Source organism: Rhipicephalus sanguineus, chromosome 2 (assembly GCF_013339695.2).
Source record: "Rhipicephalus sanguineus isolate Rsan-2018 chromosome 2, BIME_Rsan_1.4, whole genome shotgun sequence".
NCBI classification, from domain to species: domain Eukaryota; kingdom Metazoa; phylum Arthropoda; class Arachnida; order Ixodida; family Ixodidae; genus Rhipicephalus; species Rhipicephalus sanguineus.
The window spans coordinates 156,460,150-156,486,202 of NC_051177.1; the positions used below are offsets into that span (position 1 = coordinate 156,460,150).

The window sequence follows — 26,053 nt, forward strand, 5'->3', positions numbered from 1 at the left end:
CAGCGACTTTTGTCGGCAGAGGCCGACAACACTGCCTCCGCGATTCCGCTGTCTGTGGTGTCGCGTGCTTTACCACATGGGCCATTCTGTGCACGACGAGAAACCATCGTCGCCCTTTCTGTCGGCGACCGGCGGCGCGAATTTGCTTGTCTTGGCACAGAAACAAACAAAAAAAAACCCTCGTTCCTCCCTTGGAAACAAGCCTCAACTCATTTCCGACAAAAAGAAATGTAACGAGATGCTCGCGTCCGGCATAGCATCGCGATACAAACGATACATCGTAAATGTATTTCACTGCTGAGATACGAATACATTTTTCAAATTTATCTCGTTCATTTACCGCGTTCATAAGTCTAACCAAGAAAAAACGACCTTTGTCATTTGTGTACAATCTTAATGGCTCCAATATTAGCAAAGTTGACAAAGTAAAATATCTGGGCGTAACATTCTCGCAAGATTTAAAATGGGAACAGCACATTACCAATACATGTACCAAGGCTTTTAAACAACTTGGATTTCTGCGTAGAAAATTGAGCAAAGCACCTTCAGCAGTTAAACTAACCGCCTACAAAACCCTGGTCAGGCCCATTCTAGAATACGGATGTATAGTGTGGGACCCTCATCAAAACTATCTTCGTGAAAAACTTGAAAAATTGCAGAACAGGGCCCTGAGGTTTATATACTCAGAATACTCCTGGCGCGACAGTGTAACGGACATGCGTCATCAAGCGCACCTAGCAACTCTGTCTAGCCGGCGTCATGTTGCTTCCATGAAGTTTTTTTATCTCCTTTTTCACGGTCACCTTAAAATCTGTAAAGACGACTATATTCATCCGCCTGGCCGCCGTTCTAGTAGGATGAACCATAATAAATGTCCCTCCAGTGCCCATAGCAATGTGTTTAAATATTCCTTTTTCCCTCGCGCTGTCACCGCTTGGAACGCGCTACCAGATGATGCTGTTAATATTACAAATATTGATGAGTTTTGTTCTTTTGTGGAGCAGTTAACAGAGCCAGTATAGTTACATCTTGCTGTTCTTGTTGTTGCGATAACGAAAAACGTGTTTTGCAGTGGCGCATTGTAATCTTTTGTACATATATATTGTTTCTCATGCGTAGTTTTTCAAGTGTTTCGCTGTTGTGCGTATCGTCCCTCAAAATATTGTATTTCCTGAACTTTGTATCTAATTGGTTACCTGTGATGATGTATGCCCGCTTCCTGTATGGGTCTGCAGAAGACCTACAGTATTGTTAAATAAAAATAAATAAATAAAAAGATACAAAAATACAGAAACTCAAAAGTATCTCTGAAATACTATCGCGATACTCTTGTATCGCGATACTGCCCAGCCTTGTCTGAGCGAAATTACTGTTTCCTAGACGGCCGGGAAGAGTGCTGAAACGCAAAAAGTTTGTACCAAGTACGATATCATCGAGTAAAGTGCACAGGCCTACCATTTTGGATGTGCTAGTTTAGCCCAATGAAACTGGATACTTCGCTTGAAAGCGGAAGGCTGGATAATCTGAAATACCTTCTGCAGTGGCGTAGCCTTGGAGGGGGGGAGCACACCGGGCCTGTGCCCCCCTCCCGATTTTCTTTTGCCATGGCGTACACAGCACAATATTACACTCGTCCACATCTGCGTGACCTGCCCCCTCTTCAGATCATAGAGGTGCCCCCCACAGAAAAAACATTCTGCCTACGCCCCTGACCTTCTGCCAATATTTTAACACGATAGTGTTTTATGCCGTGGTCTACCTAGACATCGCTGACGTGTTTCCGTCAAGAAAACACGTCAGTAAAATGTACCTAGCAATGAAAAACAGAAGAAAAAGTTTAGTAAATGTTTATAATTAGGAGTCGAACCCTCGACCTCTCAGACCGCGACGACGGGAGTCGGGCGTGTAGCCCACTGCGCCACCAATGCTGAAGAACGAAACTTTAGAAACGCGCCGTATATGTTTGCATTTTGTCTCTTCCGCAGTGACCTTGTTCGCGTGGGACCGTGTCGTCGTCTTGGAGAGGTGAAGTGAAAGTGCGTCATCATGACACTAACAAGCGCCGAAAGGACGTGCTTCAGTTGTCTCAGCGCAGAGGAGGCTGGTTCCCCCATTTCCCACCACCCTTCATTTCAATACAGTTTCAGTGAGTTTTTTTCCAGTGAGAGACGCGAGCGGGGAGCGGGACGCCTTCGCGCGATCACTGCTCAAGCTATGAGCTCTGCCTCTCGCGTTCCTGAAGCGCTGTGTGGTAGTGTATGCATGAGCAGAAGTGTAGGTTACCAGTTGCTGGAGAGCGCACACCTTGCCGTTTCTCTCAAATGACGACGCTTTCCATCAGCGCATATCGCGTACTAGTGCTTATTATGTGTTTGTTGATGCCATATTTGCGCGGGATTAACCGCACGCTGTGTCCGGGTTTATGTCAACTACTTCAGCTAACACAAAGGTTTAACCTCGATCATTGACGGTATTCCATGGGATGGAAATGTCCGACCAGGCGTCAGCGTAGCTGCGCCCACATCAAACGGTGCTGTAGCCGCCAAACACCAGCAGACATTGTACAATGTCCCATTTCTTAAGCTATAATGAACATTGAACTACTTTTGTAAAGACACGTTTCACTTTCGTGTTAGACCGATTCCTATGACGGAGGGACAAACCATGTTTTTTCCAATTGTATTTTATACTGTCCTTCAAACTACAGATTTTTTATAATGATCAATCCAAATTTGGAAATCTATCTATCTATCTATCTATCTATCTATCTATCTATCTATCTATCTATCTATCTATCTATCTATCTATCTATCTATCTATCTATCTATCTATCTATCTATCTGTCTATCTATCTATCTATCCATCTATCTATCTATCTATCTACGGCGGTGGGGGGGGGGAGGGAGCAAGGAGTGAGGCGGAGTTAGAGGGAAAACCACCTTTGATAGCCAACGCGTGGGCTCTGGCTGCCCGACGTTCCACCGAGGCCGGCCCAGGCTTCGTTTCCTGGTCCTCTATTTCCCTTGCCACAGCCGATGGCCCACATTATCCTCTCCTTTTTCGAAGACAGGGGTGGGCACAGGGTTAAGTTCGGCCACCTACTCCCGCAAATGACGGATTCCGCGTCCGTTGTATGGACTGCCCATTCGCCTTGGCCAGGACAGGCAAGTACCGCCGACTCACACAGGTCTAGCACTTCGCCACCAACTGCACCATGGCAGCAGCATCGTCGGCGTCATCCTTATCTGCGTGTCCCAGGGACTTTCTAGGACTTCCCTCGCCTTGTCCGTCTTCGCCAAGCAGCCGGGGTACCTCATCATCTCTCTGGTTGCTGGTGTCATCCTCTACTGGCCGTCCGCGTTTATCGCCGTTGTGCTTGACGGTCTTGAGGGCCGTTGCTTGAGGTTGGCGCAACGCCCGGCGCCTTCCAGCAGCCTGGACAAGTTCTGGGTCGCCTTCAGGATGCCGCTGGAGTGGTGGCTCTCTGTGTCCAAGCTTTCCAGACCAGTCGCTTTCTCTGTTCTCCGTCTACGCTTCCTTCTCGCTCGTTTCGCTGCTGAGCAAAACGTCCTTGATGTGCTTGCCACTCGCCGTTCCCTCCTCGTTCCATGACGACACCATCGCTGACGACACTGTTATCTTCACAATCTTCTTCGGCCAGCACGCTTCTATTAACACCTTCGTCCTTTTCGTCACTGCCCGCCTCGTTCTTTTACTTTTCCTAATATTCCTCACTTCCATCATTTTCGACGTCTTTCTTCGGGTCACGTTCCGCATATGCGGCTGTCCCGCCCCTGACGCCTTCGTCCTGCGGACTATCGTCTTTTTCGTTCTAGGCGATGCCGTAGGCTGCTCCGTCCCAGTTCGCAGCGCCGTCCTGCGTTCTCCTCGACTCCATCCTCGTCAACAACCTCCTTTTCGCTATCACGGAAAACACTGGCCTCTTCATCGCCACGCTGCAACACCTCCACCCGCTCTTCCCAGGGCCGACACTCATCGGCCTCTTCTTCGCTGTCCTAGAGGTCTCTGGTATCGTCCTCAACGATCTCCTCGGCAACTTTCGCGTATTCTAAGCCACTCACGTTATCCGTGCTCTCGTCATCACCGCACTCCTCGTCATCCCCTAGTGCTGGCTCGTCGAAAAGTTCCCGCCATCCGCAATGCCGACGTCTTCCTGGACAGTCTCCGCAGTCTCAGTCTCGGTAGGCATGGCATCTCCTTCAGTAGGGAAATTGTGGTTCTCGTCCTCCGCCCTCCGGTCGTCACCAGGAGCTGGCGTGCATAGCTACCCCGTCGGTCGTATCCCGCCAGTCGGGACCTCCGTGGCCTCGAGAAAATTGACGGTCGCCGCATAGAGCCATTTGAGGATATCTAGCAGTCGTACCCACTACGAGTCCGTCGGTCCCGAGATGATCACATCGGACGCCATTGCGGGAGCGGGTCAAGGAACCAGGCAAAGCCAGAGGAGAAACTACCACCTTTAATACACAACCCTCGGGCCCTGACTGTCGAATATTCCGCCAAGCACGAGCGCGCGCCAAGGCTTCGTTCTCATGGTGCTCTGTTTCTCTGTCCGCCACCAGCGCCCCCACGCTATCTATCTATCTATCTATCTATCTATCTATCTATCTATCTATCTATCTATCTATCTATCTATCTATCTATCTATCTATCTATCTATCTATCTATCTATCTATCTATCTATCTATCTATCTATCTATCTATCTATGCCGCCTACGGCATCTTCTTGTGGCGATTACTTTGAGTGGATATATACATCTATCTATCTATCTATCTATCTATCTAACTATCTATCTATCTATCTATCTATCTATCTATCTATCTATCTATATCTATCTATCTATCTATCTATCACTATCTATCTATCTATCTATCTATCTATCTATGCCGCCTACGGCATCTTCTTGTGGCGATTACTTTGAGTGGATATATACCAGAATGGGGGGGTGTGACATGACATGATAACAAGTTGCAACACCATCATTCCATTTCAGCGAACTTTGACTTTAACGAACCTTCGCCTAGGGTCGTGGAAATTCCTTCAAGTGGGATTTTATTGTATATACCACAACTGATGTGGTATGACATGAGTTTAGCACCAGCATCATGACACTCCCCGTCATACTACCGACATACCCGCCGTATTATGGAGATCATGGCCTGCTTGTCCGATGCCGCATGATTTACTCGGCGCAACCTTGGTGCTGTGGCGGCTCTTCCGTTAATTCGATATATAGAAAATTTGGTATGATGTGAATACTGCGGATGAGTAATATAACTGGCAAACCGCAACATGCAAATTGCGACGTGCATGTCATGTCTCACATGACTTACATGACGGGATCTTGATGCGCTCACCCTCGTTGCGTTAATTAGATATTGACCAAAATTATTATGACATGACGACCAACCAATTATTATTATTATAATACTACCACGACCAATTAATATTATGCACGACCAACATAACTGACAGTTCGTAACATGAAAATCCTGACATGCACGTCATATAAAGTATGGTTGATGTGACACGGTCTTTGTAGGCTTGGGTTCGTTTCATTAGCTGGAAATACGCCAATATCGGTACGCGGTGACATGAATACATGAACAACATAAATTACAGGTCAAACCATGAAATTTATCACATGCATGTCATGCAGCATATGGGTTCCACGGCTTTGTATTGGTACGCTCAGTGCTGTTTCGTCAACTCTATATGTAGCAAAACTGATATTATATTTATGACTGTAGGACGAATAGAAATGATGTCATGCATTGAATAATCCAGAATATACGTTTTATTAGCATGGTATATGTCAGATCGCACATGTGTGTAAGCATGACAAACATGCGATAGTAGACGGCATTCCATGGCCTGAATGTCTTGATTTGTCTCAATGGCGATCGACTGCTGACCCAAAGTTCCGGGATCGAATCCCGGCCGCGGTGGCTGCATTTTCGATGGAGGCGAAAATGTTTGAGGCTCGTGTACTTGGATTTGGGGGCATGTTAAAGAACCCCAGGCGGTCGAAATTTCCGGAGCCCTCCACAACGGCGTCTCTCATATCATATCGTGGTTTTGGGATGTTAAACGCGAGATATTAATATTAATAATTATATCATTATTGTTATTATTGATTTCACTCCAAGCCAAACAATGCAGTGTACGAGCATACAGCTCCTCGCTGACTGCTTCGCGTTACACCGATTCCCACAGCGCGCGAGACCTGTCAGAATTTTCGTACGCGACAGAAGACTGCATATTGTTCCCGCAGTATGTCTGCTTTGACTTGTAAGTGCTCTCTATAGATAAATATTGTTTTGATGAAAGCAGCTGATTTTCTTCAAATATGAAAACAACGTTTAACAACTCCGCTGAGTTTTTCTCGATTTTTTTAAAGGAGCTCTGACATCAAATTTACGTATGTCAAGATTTTGGCATCCACGAGTAGTTATCGACCCCTTAGTAGCGATTCTCGACCCAAAATGCCACTGACGGACGAATAACTACCTGTTTTATTGATTTAGATCACCGGTATCTAGCACGATCCAAAACGACCGGCAAGCCCGCCTTTTTTTAGCGCCGTCAGCGCCACCTCCAGACCGCGCCCCAGCTGACCACTTGTCTAGAGAAAGGAGTGACGTGAGGCTCAGCTGCTCAGTTAACATTTCGTCTGCTAGGCGTGCACATTCGGTCATGCCTTGTCACCAGCATCGCCGTCGCCACCGTCAAAAGTGTCGATTAGTGTTGAAGACGACATTCTGGAACTTAGAATCGCCAAGCTTCGCACCTTCGCGAATCATTTTCGCTTCGACACTTTGCAAAAGAGCGACTAAAAAATGGACGCCGTTTCAAGCAACAACGAGGAGGTGCCCGGGGACGCACGCTTGGTCCATGCTTGCTGGTGTGTCTCAGTTAGCTATATTAGATAATTTTAGCATGCACGGCATTCCGGTGTACTCAAAGGGGTTGATGGAATATCGGTATAGCGAATGCACACCCGCGGAGAAATAGAATACCTTAGGTTCTACAAATAGCAATTCTGTGCTTGCAAAGTTCTTTGCGCCGCCAGACGGCCCCACCTATGCGACCTCTCGCGGTTACGGCGGCAGTGACCCGGTATTACGCTAGCGCAATGAAGTTTACGGTAAAACTAAAATTCACTGTTAACGCTACATGCGTGTTACTTGTTAGCGATGATATTTATCTATACGCTACTCCACTTTGGTAGCTTGTCGTCGTGTCGCCGTTCACCCCACGTGTAATGAAACGAAACACTCATTCCGGTTTTTCCGCGCTTCCAACAACACAATTCCTCAACATGCTGACTGGAGCACACACGTCGAATCATGCTATTTACTTTCGCCTTCCTTTTCTTGGTGGTTTGCGTCTTGTAATTTGATGAAATCATCAAAGCGGCGCGACGAAGATCAGACACGAAGAGTGAGAGCAGCGTTTCCAGGCGTCGGCGCCACGATAAAAACACTCGAATCGTCTACGTCATCGCTACTAGTGCATCGTCACTCGAGATGGTATGCGCCACACCGAAAACGTCACAGTGGTGTCGACGTCGCAGAGTGCTGAAAGCCCCTTTGAGGTTTCGTACGCCCTTTGCCCTTGAAATAAAATAACTTCCAGCTGACGGATGCCATTCGAACTTTTTCAAAAATACTTATGCATACTGAACAATCGAATGAAGGCACATCTCGAGCTTGAAACTTTATGTCTGTGCCCCTTTAAAGTACGATACTTGCGTTTTTGAAAACAACTGCCAGACTTGTATCTGTGATATCCTTAAATTAAATTGTACCTGAATTATGTAAGAAATCTTGACGCCATTTCAACGAAAATACTTTTTATTTCATTTGAAGATGTACAATGACTGTATATGCTAGGTTTATTTTATATTCACAGAGGAAAAGAATAAGTGCAATATTACGTTTCAGCAAGCTGGTGGTACCGGAACTGTTTCGCGGCAGACAACTTTCTCGCCATCTTGCTTGCAAGTTGTATTAATACGGCTTTGTCCGTTAGGGCCGAGATGCTGCGAAACAGTAAAAAGTAGCTCATTAGTACAAATCCAAGCAAGACAGAAGTTCATAGGAACATTGAGGCTTTAGTAGATGAGCGGTCGTTGAAGAACGAATGGGACGGGAGCCAATGTACCGAGAAGTGGACTTGTCTCCGTGAGGGCTGCAAATGAATTCCTTGCAGCTTGCCTGTGTACGCTTTGCTCATTCTACCCCATCTCAAATGTAGAGGAGAAGAGAAGAAGTGCGAAAAAATAAGGGGAGGGAGAAAAGACATTATGGGGCATCAGTGATTGGTTTGCCTCTGAAATTGGGTGCGCAGGAGTGCAAAACAAAAATAAAACAAGGAAAGCACCGAAGAAAGCTACTTTGTACCCCTTAAAGTGGTTTACTGTGTCTATAACTAGAATATTTTCACCCTACATAAAATACACTTCCATGAATCAACAAATTTGTATCTTGCGGTTCGCAAGTTGCGCAAACATGTTTATGAATTCAAAAATTAGAAACACGAAGGATGTTAGTCAGGAAAAATCCAACTACATCTGCATCGAAGGACACATTGCCGCACATGCGCGCATAACCATACACACAAGCATAAATTGTAAAACACCACGTACACCACTCGCGGTACAATGCCATGCACCGACCGTCTAGTCACGATAGGCATGATATCCTGAACTGGCACTTATTGCCGGTGGGAATTTTTCTGTTCTGAATAACCAAATAATCTGGATTCGCTGAATTCCATGGTAGGTTTGTAGGCTGCTCCAAAACAATCATATCTGTTAATGTACTCTCGCCTGTTATGAACGCTTTTCTAATGAGTGAATTCTAATATCAGCTGATGCTCTGTCACATCAGCTAGAGGTGTTTTGACAACAAATAACACCCTGAATTTGTAAGCAGAGTCTTAGGTAAGACATTACCCCTTACGCAAACCAAAAGGCTGTCTGGGAAATCAAAACCGTCTAGCACCCCATGTTGTAAATTCGTCTTTGCCCAAGGCTGTCCGGTGGCTTGAAACCACTTTAAGGATGCCAAGTCATTTGCAGTGTATCTAAATCCTACGCTTCGTTTCACGGCTTTTTTTGATGTTGTAGGGAAGCCCCGTACTTTGGTTTTCACATACGAAAATTGTTAAGCAAACAGTACCCGAAGTAATACGTATTACGGTTGCGTTATTTATTATGGATGCATTATAAGGTATACTCAAAATTTAAAACGAAATGCAGCTCCACTGCTCTGAAGCATGAGGAAGTGTGCAGCACGGTGACGCAGCGATTCCTGTTCGAAGAGTTCCCACTGCTCCGTTTACCGCAACGACGATGACAATGTTTGAGAAAATCATGTAGGGTTTCACCTGCACGAATAGAATCTCGTTAGGGAGATTCGCAAACTCGGGGTGCGACTTGCGCACTACTTTTTGATTCCTTTTATAGACTTTTCAGTTATTGCGGTAGTTGAGATACGTGTCGTCTGCAGCAGTTCGGTCAGGTTGTTTCCGCCTCCAGATGTAGCGACCAAGCGCCGCAAAGCGCACGTGGAAGGAGCTATCATGCTTTTGGCAAGGCGGTGGTACCATCTCTTGTGTGGCACGGCAGCCAGGTGCATGTTGCAGCATAAAGAATTCTTGTACCTTAAAGAATAATTAGTTTTTAATTGCGAAGCATTCGTTAGCGAACCGTTGGCACTTTGAGCGTTTCAACTACGTATCTATCTATCTATATATCTATCTATCTCTCCATCTATCTAGCCGCCTACGTCTGTGTGCTCTCATGATCGCCTCCTTAACTTGGTGTAGACCAAAATTGGCATGCGAGGGTAAGAGGAATTGACGAATATGACTGTCTTGTCATGACATGACTAACGTGAAAGTCCTGTCGCGTAGGTCGTCAAACTCTTTACTCTAGACACGTGTGGCACATAGCCGTTTACCATGGGCCGCAGTGTACAGGTATGCGTCACAGGTGATTGACAGTTTATATCTACCCAGGAACGGAGAGAAGAGACAATGGTAACTTAAATGCAACAGGGCTAAGAAAAACAGACATCGGCAGCCTTGACCCCACGAATGGAAAGAATGAAAATTAGGATCCCAGCAGTGATCGAAGCCAAGCATTCTGCGTGGCAATCAGGCATTCTACCACAGAGCCACGCCAGGTCTATAAACTGGTTTGTAAAAACAGCCTGTGCAGACGCAATGTCGGTGCAACGTCAACTGTGGTTATGGTGGCCGCTATCTAATTTTACAAGAAAGCAATAAACGCTGCATATGTACTCGTAGGATACAGGCGTCATATCAGATTGACGTCTGTGGTTCCAGTGTTGGCTCCGCTTTTATAGCAGTCTAATAAATATTACATTTGTATTCCTATGATTCAGCAAGCTATGTGTAGAATTACTTGACCCCGGAGGAATACACGAACGAATGTTACGTATGATATTCACATCATCGCATCGTAAAGTGCACTTAGTCCGCCAGAACGAAGCATTGTCCTCTTCACTTTTTACGAGGCTGGGCGATAGCCTCATGCGGACAAAGGATGATGTCAGATTAATTGACAGCCGCTTCGTAGACTAGGCTGCGTAGGCCACATACGCCCAGGTAGCCTTTGAGTACGACAAGCGCCATCCACTGATGGTCTACGTACAGCTGTCCAGGCCTATCCGCCTCTACGGTCTATACCTCACCAGCCGACGGGTGACTTAAGGTTCCGGCATGTCGCCGGCTATATCGACAGACAATTTGTCGACGAAATGACCGCGGCATCCACGATTTTCAACAGCTGCGCTATACCTCCTACATCGCTACACATGGACCCCTCGTCACCGCGATCACGACCGGATCCGATAACAGGTCATGACCAGCTGCTGGTGCTCACTGATCACGGTGATGATGTCCTTGTCCAGGAACTGTTAAAAACCTCTTCCACGCATGCACACGGGTTCGTGAAAGGTGCGTACATTCTCCGTGATAACGGAAAAGTATAAGCACTACATATCAGCTTACCGCTTCTGGTGTTGGTAATACCTACTTTGCCACTGGCAGCGTTACCTAACTGTGAACAACTCGTTATATAACACATATGCTGCTCTTCAACATATATGTGTGCATACAAAATGTATACGAATATTTAGCGTCATTTTGTAACGTTTTGCTCAGTAAAATAAATTACGCCACAGTCACCTTCCCGCCGCATGCTTCGCATAACATCGACTCCCACGGTGCGTGGGATCTGCCGAAGTTTTTTGCTGGTTTACGCTTCCTTGTGTGTAGCCACGTGAGTGTATATATTCTGCGTTTTTTAAATTAAACTTCAGTTAGGTGTCGGCGCTTGTCTTCATGTGGTAAAACGTCTTCTAGATTTTTTCTTTGTCGCGCCATTCTCTTAGTAATCCACCAGTACCAAGGCATCCAACTCTCAGTCCGACTTAAGAGGCTTCACCAGCCAGAGCTCCCATAGAGAATACATGCGCATTTTGAGAAGCCCTAGCGTGCCCAAATTTGGTCAGATTTAAACGAGGTCTTCGGCACTGCATTCATTTTTAGTATATCGAGGAAACGTTGTAGACAGATATTTTCTTCTGGCTTTCATTTTTTTTTACAAACCAGAGGCAAATATTCATAAAAATTGTACATTTTAACGTCTCGCTTTTTCTTGTTGTCTCCCGAAGAAAATAGCTAAGTTATGGTATAATTGTAATGCATGTCAATCCTCTGGTTTCCATTTTACAGGCTTTGAAAGTGCTGCGTGTAGTTTCAGTCTGGATTTAAAATTCGCGCCAAATTTAAGTGGCGCGACGTGGTTCCACCTGGTATCGCTTATATTCCGCAATCCTACACTCTACCACCAGCCTCTCATATGGCTGCAGGGACTTGCTGAGTGAGCTTGAAACAGGCTTCGGTATTTTTTTTTGTATCGTTCCTTGTTGGGGGAGGGGGGGGCTGTGCTGCCTCTTTTTCCTCCCGAGCGTGTTCCCCGCGACAATGAAGTGGAATGGGAGGCTAATGCAGGTGTGTGACCCAAACACAAAGCAGCGTTTCTTCGGCGTCGGCAACGCGACAGCGTTTTGGCTACCAGCACTTCATATAAGCAAGGTGCCGATATGTCCTTGGTGTTCAGGAAACTGCCCTTGTCCATAGCTAATCGTCCTACTGAGCGCTCACAGGAATTTACTGCGGTTGCAAGGGGGACAGTGGCGGCTTCTGCAGCGAGACCAGCCAAGAGGCTCGTATGCTTTCGCCCAGTTCTGTCGGTGAGGAATACGCAGACGCGCGACATCGTGGCTGTTTAGAAACGTCATAGGCAAGCATTCAAATCTGAATTTTAGGATGTAATAGCCAGATCGGCTGCCGCGAACTGCTTCTTCAAGGCACCAAATACGCATGCGTAGATCAGAACAAGCTGTGTTCACTGGAAAGAAAACATTATTTGATGTTCAGCGGCCACTGCGAAGTGTATGACTCGACACATGCCTTTCACAACGTGGCAACTCGGGGAGATGGTGCTGGGTCATTCCTCGCCAAGTGACCCGTTCTTCATGCTCGACAACCTTAGATGTAATTTTTAAACAGTTTTATAGTTCATTTTGTATTTGTATCCTTGATAAACATTACCCTCGAGTTTTCTTTTTATTTCTGGCCAACCATGCTGTATATATATATATATATATATATATATATATATATATATATATATATATATATATATATATATATATATATATATATATATATATATATATATATATATATATATATATATATATATATGAAAGGCGAGTGGGAGGCCAGTGGGAGTGGCGCAGATTAACGCCATCCTCATCAGCGTACGAAATTGGGTCTCTGCGGGGTACTTTGTGGCCTAAATCTCACATGCGGACGCGCCGACAGATCACACCCTCTTCTCCTGCCCAACAAAGGACAACTGGTACACTACATCCGCAGACGTGTTATGGAAAACGCCTGCGGCGCCTTGCTTCGCCACTGCCGATTAGCCAAGCTAAGCACAATTTCAGAGGTGCCATTACCTTTCAACAGCCCGTCCTCTACAGTAGTTCATTACATACCGTCGCAATTTGTGTGGCCTTGTGACAGCTATCGGATCGGCCTCATGTCTCGGGCTATAGGTGGCAGCACCGTCGCCGCGTTTATGTGGATAGGCGGTCGGCAGCGCATATACAAATGTACGCAGCGGCGCTCCGCCGTAGGCGGTTTGAGCCGATTGTCTGCGTATAAAACGCGTTGACTGCAGCTTAATGGTTATGTATACGCCCTTCACTGCCACATTATTGCACAAAACCGGCCAAACGTTCCTATTACTTGCGAGAGAAGCGCAATCTGCCAATAAATGGGCTATTGGCCTACGGTCACATTCGTGTTTTGCACTGTGCTCGATGTTTCTTCTTGCTTCATTTTCACGTGTTTAAATTGTGTTTTGCCTATACCACAATATATATAGTGTTGCGCGACTTAGCCAATTAAGCATTTCCTTCTTGCTATAGCGGCTACAAAAAAGAGAGCCGGAATTTCGGTATAATTAGAAGAAGTAGAACATTGCGCCCTCTGTTTTCCGTTTGCATGAATACGCGTACTGCTGTAGAAATGCGTGGCCTGAGGTCTTTTTAGATGCGAAGCATCTCATACTCAGGGGTATGTCCCGCGGCGTTGGCCTGGTAGTCCGCACTCACACTACGCATGCGCAACTCTCCTCTTTTCCTCTCTGCAACAGCTACGGGTTACTATCTCCACTTCTCTACCAGCATCTGCTTGCGCTTGTCCTGCATTCTCGCTTCTGCTCTCGTGGCGCATGCGCTACTCTCCTCCTCTAGTCTCCTCTCCTTCAAGTGGTAGAGCGCTGCGCACGTTCAGTCCAGCGCTTGCTTCAGTTAACTCCTCTGAAATGCGGGCTCGACATGCCGAAATTCTCTCCTACGCAGTGCCGCAATGAGCGCCAGCGCATGCACGTCCCCTTCCCCTCTTTCTCCTCTCCTACGCTGCCCCCCTCTCGTGCGCCTGTTGACCGCATTCCCCGCTCGCCCTGTGAGAATTAACAGCCAGTCTGGAGGGAAGACACGACGCGCGTAGTGTTCCTCTTCGCGTTCCACGACGCGAGGTCGGTAGCATGCCCAACGAACGCCAACGGAAAGTGATCGTGCAAGTGTTCCGGCTTCGCATCGCCTCGTGGTCCCCTTTAGCGGGAGATGGTGTAATTTTTTTTACCGCTAACCGGCCTTTGCACACGATAGTTCATGCTTTGTGGTATCAGAAAGATTTCCAAATCGCCAACACTTCACGAGATGGTGTCGCTAAAACTCAGCATTCACACCTCGACAACATTTAGTGCCTTTTTTTCGTTTAGGATGACGCCAAATGCACTATGTTCTGTGCTGGAACGACAAAGTGGTATCCACCTTGAAATAATTTTATTGAATGGACAGTAAGATGATTACACCTATAGTGCCACGCCGGCACGTGCATGCACTTTTTAGAGTGAATACAAGCCTCGGAGGGAGAAGTGCTTCTGTATATGGTGTAGACACACGTACAAGCATCTGGCACTGTGCGAACACAACGGAATAAGCTGTCCTCTGAAGACGTGCATGACGTTCGCACACATGCGAACACGGTGTGGCGAGTAGACGACGCAAGGAGCCATCCACACCATGCGGTTTCGTCCGCTCGCCGCTAGTTGCCAACTCTGCTCGATCTCGCCGCCAATGCAGCTCATAACTTGTCACCCGTCCGGCAGTTAGCGTGTACCAGCAATGAGCACACTTGTGCCTGCCCTCATGTCACAAAATGAAGCAGAAGCTGGTGCATGCCTTTTTTTCAGCAGAGTGCGAGGTTTTACTTGATAGACGACGTTTGTGTTGTGTGGTACTTCCTGTTATGACTGTGCTTGCACGCCTCACTATTCCATGGCGAAACATACTTTTTAGTAGAGGCGGAATATACCTCAATTGAAACAAAATAGAAGATGACTGGTTACTAATACTTCTTGCACTGCCAACTTATAATTGCCATGAAAAGAAGTCTTTAACAGCGAGGCTGTTGTCAGCGGAATGTTCGTTATTCCTTCAGAGGACATGTGTTGCACACAACACGCAAATCTTTAGGCAAGCCTCGCTTTCTAGGTGCTATATGTCCAGTTTCTTGTACATCTGATGATGTGAGAATTGTTGCGTCTACGTCGTACCGTGCATGTGCTTGCCTAAAACGCCTTACATATTTTGAAGGGGTTGACATTTCCTAGCGTATTTCTCGTTCGTCGAATGCGGTAATGTGTATTTCTGAAGTTTAGAAAAATTGGACGGCGTTTGAGCTTCGCCTTCAAGAGTAGAACGCGCTAGTGTAATCGGGCGCTATGCGCGTCAACTTCTCAACTGCTAGCCTGGTTTCGGTTCTCAATGCATGTCTGAATTGTTCCGCAAGGAAATGAACTTCTGCGCGCGTAACATTGGCCGCTTCAAGCTATCCTAGAATACCAACTGCAAGTATAGTTGCGCATTGCCCACTACGCCATAATTCTTCATTTTGCGAATAAGCGTATGACCCCACTAGGCGTCCGTAAGGCAACGCACGAACGTACGCAGCTGCTCAGTTTGTTGGTGCTTTTGCTGCCGATGATGATCAAATGTGTCTAATCGCTTTGTAAAGGCAGGTGCACATTGGCGGAAAGCATGCGCGGCGGCGTGCCGCCCGTCAGTTCCTTGCTTGGCAAGAAGCGGCACGCTGTCCGCAGTGCGGGCGCGAGAGTCACGAGACAAGAGTGGACACGTCGAGGCGAGCGCGCCTCTCGGCTCGCTGCCGGCTCGCGGCTTCTGCCCGACAGACGGAGTGAGGTGGCGCAGGTGATGAGAACAGTGTCCGGTTTATATGACGACGCCCGCGTGAGGAGGAAAAGCAGGCGCTGACTGGTGGTTTGCTCATTTGCTTGCGTGGAAGCAGGCGGCAGCGGCGAAACTGGTCAGGAAGCGTTCCGGTAGGCTGGAGAAAAGCGCTGCCGCTCCACGGGAGAATGACAGAAAAGCGGCGTCTCGCGAGTGGTGAGCGGCGCGCGGGAGAGGGCCGCACCGCCAGTGTGTTCGCACCTTAGTAGTTGGTCCTTTAAAACACCCAATCCTTGCGCAATTAACGTGTTTTGACGCCAGGTGCGATGCTACGCTTTTTCTACGAAACAGTAGATGCATTAAGGAGACTACTCCAACTACAAAATATTCATGTAGTGTTTTTTTTTTCGAAGTTGTTTCAAGCATAGCCGTTCTAAACGGTTCCATTTTTGATGCTCTACGCCAGAAAGGATCACTCGGCTTCAAGCGGAGGTACTGCTCCGGCTTCTACAATAATCAGCACCGTATCGTCCTGCCCTGTCTTCCCACTGGTAAGGTCGTCGCTCACCCTGTTTTACAGCAAAAGGTGTTATGAGATTACAACAAGGGCCGTTTTCGGCGCCGTAGTTTTGCGCCGCCGCCGCCGCCTGTGTCCGTAACTACTATCACGCGAAATAGGAAAAAAATATCCAGGACGGAACGAGGTTCGAACCTGGGCCCTCTGCTTGGGAGCCCAGCATTCTGCCTCAGTGTCATGCCGGTGCTTGAAAACGATTTGCAAAAAGACTCTATACAGGCTTCAGGCTTCATGTCGGGAAGGAACCACATTAAAATATGTAATGTAGTGGGGTAGAAGAGTAAATTAACGACTAGGCACCACACAACGCGAATTGTGTAACCAGGCGTCAAAAATGGGAATCGCGCAACGAGTGGGTTGTTCAATGCTTTCCACCCGTTGCAAAGGGCTCTGCCATGATTCTCCATCGTCATCAGCCACAGCATCAACAAAGTTCACGTAAAGCCTTACAGGTGTTTAGTGGTACCACGATTCTCCGCAGAATGACGATAAATTGCATATTCACGAAAATTGTATAAAATTGTATTGTATAATTCACGAAAATCAAAATGATTTAGAGCTTAGTAGGTTCCTCGAAAATGCACTTCTATTGGCTGCCAAGGAAGCCCATAAGGCTCCCATGATTCAATTCTTCAGGATCTCAATAAAGTTAATTCCCCCTGACTCTCTCTATCTCAAGTTAACGTATGTTATAAAGCGTGGTGGGAGAGTTAAATAACGACCGGACGTCACACAATGCGAATTACGAAACTAGTGTGTCGTCTAAAGCTTCCAACCCATTACATTGGGCTCAGCCATAATTTTTCATCGTCATCAACCGCCGCTTCAACAAACTGTGCATACTGCCTTACAGGTCGTACCTCGCCTTTCCGCAGAACGGCGAATGTTGTCGTGGTGGGTGCTTCCCAACTACACAAAAATTATGATTTGTGGCATAATGGGTACGTTGCTAATGTACTTGTATTAGTAGCAACAAAAGAGTTTAAAACGGCCTCTAGAAATGCCGCTCTTCCAGCTTTCGCTGTGAAGGCACGTCCACACCGAACGCGGCGCACGTAAACGGGCAAGCGGATTTTCAAAGCGGAAAAGCAGCGAAGGCGCGCGGCTGCTCAGACCAACCGTGTTGCCTTCTGCACGCTCTGCCACGCGGGCGGAGCAATTCACCAATCAACGGTGGACGTGTCGCCATCCTGTGGTACTACGCACCACTGGGCGCGTGCGTCTCGGCCCTGATTGGCTGCGGCCAAAGCGGCTAACCTGTCCGCGAGGAGAAACTCGGTCTGGCGCGATCCGGGGAAGCGGCCACGGATTTTCGGCTTTTGCGGATAACCCGCGTCCGCCTTCCGGGACCACCTGTGCGCTTTCCGGATCCGCGCTCGGTGTGAACGTGCCTTTACTGTGCTGCGCTTTGCGCGCAGGCCTGGCGTTTTTTTTTTCTGCATACGGGCCTTGCTAGTTGTCCATACCAAGAGCAGGACTTTCGAGTTCAATCAATCGATAAAATCAATCAAATCAAATTTTATTTTCGCTTCAGGCAGTACAGTGCCTTGTCACTGCGAAAATAGGGGACCAGAGAAAAAGGCTGCGCTTGCGCAGCTTGACTAAGCTCTGGTCACCCGTACAGCAGCACTGACACGGCGAAACGTCTGAGCAAGTCTATATAGCCACAGTATATACAATGCTATTAGCAAAAGAATCTATATAATCTACGACGTTGTAATGAAGAAACATCAATGTATGTTTCAATTTACGATCACTTTAGTAAAACGGACTACTGTAAATATACAGTATGCTATAAAGTACACTTGCTCCCTGGGATATTAAAGACCTTGCCGACGTAACCTTGATTGGACAATTTAAATGTCCCATGTTTGGATGGTGACTTCCAAGGCAGCGCTTGCAGGAATGGTGACTTCCAAGGCAGGCAAAGTTACGCCCATACATTGTGGTGAATTTCTGGTTTCAGGCCGAAGGTGTGTTGTGATAGACCCTGAGACTACAGAAGCTAAAGTGAAGCTAATATGGCTCTCTGAACGCCTGGAAGATACGTTATTTCAAGCGTTTTACAGCGAAAGCTGTTATGAGATCATTTCACCGGCCGTTTTTGGTGCCGTAGTTGTCCGCCGCCGCCGCCGGTGTCCGTAACCAGTATCGCTCGAAATAAGAAAAAAAACGAAATAAGAAAAAATTCCAGGATGGAACGAGATTCGAACCTGGGCCCTCTGCGTGTGAGCCCAGTATTCAACCTCTGAGCCATGCCGGTGCTTGAAACTGCTTTGCAAAAAGGTGCTATACAGCCTTCATGTCGGGAAGGAACCACATTAGCATATGCAATATGGCGTGGTAGAAGAGTAAAATAAGCACCAAGCGTCGCACAACGCGATTTCTGTAACCAGGCGTCAAACAATGCGAATTGCGCAACGAGTAGGTTGTTGAATGCTTCTAACCCATTACAAAGAGCTCTGCCATAATTCTTCATCGTCATCAGGCACAGCGTCAACAAAGTGCGCATAATGCCTTACATGCGTTTAGCAGGTACCACGGCTCTCTGTAGAATGACGAAAAATGGCACAGTGCCTGCTGCCCTACTTCTCAAAAATTACAATGATTTATAGCGTAGTGGGTTCCTCGCAAGTGCACTTGTATTGGTTGCCAAGGAAGCCCATAAGCGCATGATCCATTCCTCCGGGTCTCAGTAAAATTGCAATGATTTATAGCGTAGTGGGTTCTTCGCAGTGCACTTGTATTGGTTTGCCAAGGAAGCCCATAAGCGCATGATCCATTTCCTCGGGGTCTCAGTAAAGTTCCTCCCCCCCCCCCCCTCCGTCTCTCTCCCACGTTCAACGTATGTTATACAGCATGACGGGCGAGGGAATAGCGACCGGGCGTCACCGAATGCAAATTACATAACTGGTGGGCCGTTTAAACCTTCCAACCCATTACACAGGGCTGAGCCATAATTCTTCATCGTCGTCAGTCGTCGCGTCAACAAAGTGCACATAATGCCTTACAGACCTGTAGCTGGTGCCTCGCTTCTCCGCCGGATGACGAATAATGGCTTAGTAGGTGCTTCCCATCTTCACAAAAATTGTGATTTATGGCGTAGTGGGTACCGTTCTAGTGTACTTGTATTGTAGCCCCAAGAGAGCTTACAACGGGCACTAGAAACGCCGCTCTTCCAGCTTTCGCTGTGACTGTGCTGCGGTATCAGCGCAGGCCTGGCGTTCTTTTTTATTTCCGCATGGAAGATATTTATATACATGGAGCCCTTAGCCATTCTTAAAGGGCCCCTCACCAGGTTTGACAATTTTGAGCTAACGAGCGCAATGCATACACTGGGCGTTCACGATCATGTCTGTTAAAATTTGCAAGGCTACGCGCCGCGGAAATGGGTCAAATTACAAGGTGAACGCTGCTTGCCCTTCCTCTCGCGGGCGCGCGCTTTAGAGAATGAGGGGATGACGTACATGAGAACATGGCCCTACGTAGATGGTAATGCTGCGACGTCGCTCCTCTACGTAGACGACTGTGCTCTGACGTCGCCAACAGTAGCACGTGACGCTGCGATAATTATTTGACACGACATGTGTAGTTTGTGTAATTTGTTGCTTGAATAGATTAATAAAACTTGAGATACATAATGAGACACACAAAGAAAATGTGCGCGTCTTTTTCATTTTTTTTCGTGAATTGCAGCGAGATGCGGGGCTAATGGGCCTCCCTTTCCCATGCGTTCGTGTCCCCGCGGTTAGCGCCTCGAGCAGACGCCAGCCCTGGAAAACAAAGTAGTGTTCTGGCGCGTTCGAGCACTCATTATGCTCGTTTATTCTACCGCGTTCAAGTAAACGTTAATGCGCACTGGCTCATGATACCACCACTCTCGTGCCCGTACAAATGTCTCAGCTTTCATGCCCGTCCCGCAGAAACAGGCAGTACACCACAGAGAACGCCGACAAAACGCCCATGGCCGCTACATAAAAAAAAAGAGGTAGCGGCCGTGCAACGCCGCTCGCGTGCTCGGGCTGGCTCGGGCACGTCATGAGCACGTGACACATGCATGCGCATGACGTGTTCTTGCGTATGTGTCAAGTGAAGAGGGCAGGGAAGGCATTTGGCTTGCTAAGGCTACACGGGGCGAGTGGCAAGGGTTTGAAACTCGCCTCCTCGCATCATGGTTTCGCGCCGCTACAAATTGTTGTTTTTCTCACCTCGTAATGAACCGATTTGAAAAATTCTTGCGGCATACTGCTCTTCATTCGGCACACAACAACTTCCGGCGTCTAACTAAAATTTGCTATGTGGCCTGGTGAGGGGCCCTTTAAAAATAAATTAAATTTTAGCGGAAACTTGGAGGGTGTCAGAAATGGTATAGATGCGAACTCTTAACCGAGGCGCCGTACTGCCGCACTTGCTGATAAAGTCCGTGTCTCCGACATCCCACACCTCCTCTCGGTATGGGGTCTACAAAGCCTAGTACTGATTCCTGACAGGCCACCTTTATGTATGCGTTGCAAACGAGTAGGACACATTCACCGACACTGCCGTGCACCACGCAGTGATGATTGTCGCCGGTTTGGACGCACGGCAGAAGAATGTGTGGTGACGTATACCAATATACTACGCCATCGCATGCGACCATCTGATGAAGCTTTTGCAGGACACATCATGGATGCTACGGAAGTCCTCGGCCCAACGAGAGTTCTTCCAAATGCTCTGGTCGCTGAGCCATGTGTTGTTGACAAGGAAGCAGATAGTGACTCTGTCGGAGCGATGAAATCCGATATAGCGTCACGCAATGTAGATGAGACAGGCAACCACGAGAAGCAAGCGGTCCCTTCACCTAGGTCTCTGGTGACGAAGAAGGAAACCCTCGGCAGTAATGCTGTTGTAGATACACATAACGAGAGGCTAATTGCTGTCGACGGGTGAGGATCCACCGTTGTTTCTATAAGTGCCCAGCATCGCCAACCCGTGAGAGGCGCGAGAAAAGTGACTCGGCGGTCGGCCCTAGAGAATCACTTCCTCGCAGATCATCGATGCATGCAGGAAATTGCAGACGCTCAAGATCAAGGAGGTCTGGTTGTGGTAAGGGAGAGCATTCGCGCGCCTTTTCCCCACCAGGTAAGTTGAGCCGACACGTTGACTTCATCGCCAACCAGTAAAGGACGCTCGAGAGTAAGGCGGATAAGAAGAGGGCCTTGCGCCCATAGTTCTCATTGACTACATGTATTTGTTTCGCACGGTGTGGGCTTCTCGGCGGGCTGCCTTTTTTCTCGAAGAAAGAGTTTACCCTAGGCGTCAAAGGCTTTCCAATAAAAATTCACGTAGATTTTGCTTTGGTATTTGTTTAACTGATGCGTAAGCGTTCCGGTTTATTGTAGGTAGGAACCTTTCCACGAACGCATTTTTGGGTGGCTTTGGCATCGTATTTCATCTTCACCCTAGCACTAGTCAGCATCCCATCTTCTCTATTGCACCTTCCGCGCACGCCATGCGTGCATGCCGCAGGCCCTGAAACACGTGTTTCGCATTGAAATTTCGCAGTTTGAATTTTCCTGATGTACATAACCCTCCTTGTCGGCTTTGCAACTTGTCCTGCAGAGGGCTTCTATTTCAATTCCACAAAATTCAACGAAGCTTTCATTGAAAACGTTGTCTTGCTTCATTTGTCTCGCATCCCGTGTACTACGCATTCATGTAGGTCCCATATGTTCATTTTTTGCACGCATGAGTGCGTAGCGTAGTGGTTTATCCACTCTCTTCCGTACCGTAAGGGACTGGGTTCAATCCCAAGAACCTTAGTGAAAGCTTAGTTTCTTTTATTCATAAATTGATTTATACTGGCAATCACCTTCTGTTACCTATAATAACGGACGGGCGCACGACAATTTTCTCGTTGAGTCGGCAAGGGAGGCTTACACTCTACACTTTAAGAAAAAAATGAGTATTTGGGGAGTATTTCTACCACACAATAATATTATTCACCTGGCTTGCTCGCGTTTCCTTCCTTGAAAACGCGGCTGTAGTCATATTTCTATCAAGGATGCTATGTCACGCTGATAACGCGGGTGCAGTTCGTGACGGGAAGTGCCGGGACCGCGGTGATAACGCCAGGAATGTACGCGAGGTGAATGGCGATTATTTTTGTGTGGCAGGAACACTCCACTAATACTGGATTTCTTTAATAGAGTGTACGCATTTAAAGATATGTTTTCGAAAGTCGGTTTTCGTCATGGTCACCTGTTCGAGGTTAAGGACGGGATAAGCAATATGCCGGTCTTCCCACTGCATCGTACAAATCACGGTAAGCGCAGCGTTGTTTTTTTACCCTTGTCATGAACCTGATATAGAGTAGTACCATTATGCATCGGCACGCTCAATGTGAGTGGTATAGGAGCGCGTCGCAAACAGTATCAGCTGAAACACCAGACGCAATAAAATAACCTTGATTTGCTTAAGGTTAAAGAAACTAAGGTGAGCACTGAGGTGGCGACTGGCAGCATGGCATTGGAATTTTCGTTCCAGTACATTGTGTGCGTGAGCCATGCACTAGGAACATCATCCGGGTCCATTATTTTTTCTCAACAGTTCTGCTGGTATTGTCTCAAAGAGGTTACAAGTAGCATGCGCGGGCGTTTTGTTTGGGTGACTTCTGTTACAGGAACACAATATTTAGAACTCTACGTGCATATGCTCATACAAATTTGTCTGAAAAATGTTTGTTCTGTGAATTCCACACGTACTCTGATTGTTTAGGGTGTGTGATTCTGCTGGGCTATTTTAATTGCCTTCTTACTCAATAGTGTCGCAAAGTGAACGCGTTATTAACGGTTACCGCATCATTTTTACAACCTTTATTTTCCTACCTATTGTTTGTAACGACTAGATTCTTGGCAGCTCCTAACTGCTTTTACTAACGACAACAGTAGTAACATCTACTACCCTTGCCGTTATCAAGTGCAGTCACTAACAGTGTATCAACATACGTGAGAAACAGTTGCTAGCCGAAACTAGCGTGTACAACCAGCTTTTTCTTAAGAGCGTGCTTTACTCAATTTGTAAAGTAAAGCTGAGAAGCAGTCGCGAGCTTCACACTGAGTCACTTATGTCACTCTATTCTCAGTCGCTTAGTGTCTCGCTCGAAAACCAGCAAGGATTTGCTCCACCCTTAGGCAGCGAAAATAAATATCCATCTCATTAAAGTTTCATCAGGCATGCCCTATTCATTGTGAAATGCTGTTGTTGTTTGATGTTGTGATAGGTTGAGGAAATATATAGATTTGACCATACCGGACCTGACCATACCTCGATAGCGTAGGAATATAAAAATTCGGTGCACCGCGGCGCTACATTACCTTGCTTGTGTGAACGTTGGCGAACGCCACATGTACAAAATTAATAAGCATTCATTCAGTATGGCTTTTTGATTATTCTAGGCCCAAGTGTGCAGCGGTATATACTTGCGTCAATTGCGTTTTGCGAATTTTTTCGACACGACACTGCGTTTCTCTAGTTAGAAGTAGACAAACACTGTTGCGATTGCTTTAACCGCGCAAGTTATGCACATTAGAGGAAAAAAGGTATTTTCCTCGATAAATGAACATAATTAGGCTTACCGTGCAATTCGTCCCTGGCGGGTAATAATCAAAGTATCTCGTGTGGGCCTTGGTTAAACAGGTGTAGGCACAGCCAACTGAAGGCTGCTTACCTTCCTGGAAAAGAGACGAGAGCGGCTCGTTTAATAATGCTAAAGCGATGAACTAGTGGCAATTTTATGATGTTGTAGGTAATGATAAATGAATTGTGCTATTTCAGACATTACGTGATGTGCTACTTGAAAGAAATTGCTCGAAATTGCCCGAAATATAAAAAACATCATTAGGGTATAATAGTTCTTTCAGTTGAATCATAAAATCAAATATACAAATAACATTCTACCTACGCCGGTGAACAGAAGGTTAGGCAACGCCACTTTGTCTAAGGAGAAGGCTGAAGAAAATCTGGCAGATCCCACGCACTGTGGGAATCGATGTAATGCGAAGCAGACAGCAAAGAGCTGCATACATTGCCTTGATTGTCTTTGAGCCAAATGAAATCATTCATGTCATGGCATCTAGTTCACCATATATCGCATGTTTGTCATGCACGCATGCATGTACAATCTGGTATATACCATGCCAATTAAACGTATATTCTGGTATATACAATGCATGACCTGCCATTTACACGCACTCGTGTCATGCCATGCCAATTTTAGTATATATCCAGTTAACAAAACGGCCGGAAGCGCACCATGACAGTGCCATGTAAATCATATCCTACATGACATGCATACCTAGATTCGCATGTTAAGACCTGTCATTTATGTCCGTCATACAGTCAGGTCGCGCGATAGCAATTTCGGTGTATATTAAGCGAGCCAAACGGCCGCGAGCGCACCTTCAGCGTGACATGTAAATCATGTCGTACATGGCTTGCATGTCATGATTTTCATGTTACCACCTCTTATTTACGTCCCTCATACAGTCGCGTCACGCAATACAAATTTTGGCGTATATCGAGTAAGCGAAACAGCCGCAAATGAATCATGAGCGTGGCATGTATATGATGTCGTACATGACTTACACGTCATAGTTTTTATGTTACCACCTCTCATATACGTCCGTCATACAGCCGTGTCCATTTTCGGAGTATATCAAGCTAGCGAAACGGCCGCGAATGCACCTTAAGTGTGGCATGAAAACCACGACATACATAACATGCATGTCATGGTTTTCATGTTACCAACTGTTATTCGTGTTCTTCATACAGTCACATCGCGCAATTCGAATTTTGGTTTATATCAATCAAATGAAATGGCCGCGAGCGCCCCATGAGCGTGGTATGTAAATATGCCGTACATGACTTGCATGTCATGATTTTCATGTTACCACTCATTTACGTTCTTCACACGGTCGTGTCGCGCAATACCAATTTTGGGGTATATCAAGCAAGCGAAACGGCCGCGAATGCACCATGAGCGTGGCATGTAAATCATGACATACAAGACATGTATGCGATGGTTTTCATGTTACCACCTTTTATTCCTGTTCTTCATGCAGTCACACCTCACAATACCAATTTTGGTGTATATCAGTCTAGCGAAACGGCCGCGATTGCGCCATGAGCGTGGCATGTAAATCATGTCGTACATGACCTGCGCTTCATGATTTTCATGTTACCACGTGTCACTTACGTTCCTCATAGAGAAATGTCTCGTCATACCTGTTTTCTCATATATCCATTCATTTAAACGGCCGCGCGCGCCCCGAGACCATGTCATGTAAATCATGCTGCACATGACATGCGTGTCATGATATGCACGTTAGGACCTTTCATTATGTTCGTCATCAACTCTTGTCACGACATACCAATTTTGGTATATATGAAAATAACGGAACGGCCGGAAGAGCGCCAAAGGCCATGGAATGTAATCATGCTGTTCATGACGAGCATGTCATGATTTTCATGTTATGACCTGTCCTTTTTGTTCGTAATAAGATCATGTTATGCCACACCAATTTTGGTATACATCCGATTAATGAGAAT

The 26,053-nt window shown here is 46.7% G+C and overlaps 2 protein-coding genes across 4 annotated transcripts in view; both read right to left on the reverse strand.

Moving 5' to 3' along the window:
* Positions 1-26,053, reverse strand: part of LOC119383828 (uncharacterized) — a 146,760-nt gene that overhangs the window by 73,236 nt on the left and 47,471 nt on the right. The window lies entirely within an intron of this gene.
* LOC119383827 (uncharacterized) overlaps positions 7,908-26,053 on the reverse strand; it is a 54,344-nt gene continuing 36,198 nt past the window's right edge. For both annotated transcript variants that reach the window (XM_037652113.2, XM_049412679.1), the window contains 2 exons: positions 24,082-24,177; positions 7,908-8,066 (listed from right to left, as the gene is read on the reverse strand). In XM_037652113.2, the coding sequence (XP_037508041.2) occupies positions 7,965-8,066; positions 24,082-24,177 (198 nt within the window). In that variant the 3' untranslated portion in view covers positions 7,908-7,964. The remainder of the gene's footprint in view (positions 8,067-24,081; positions 24,178-26,053) is intronic.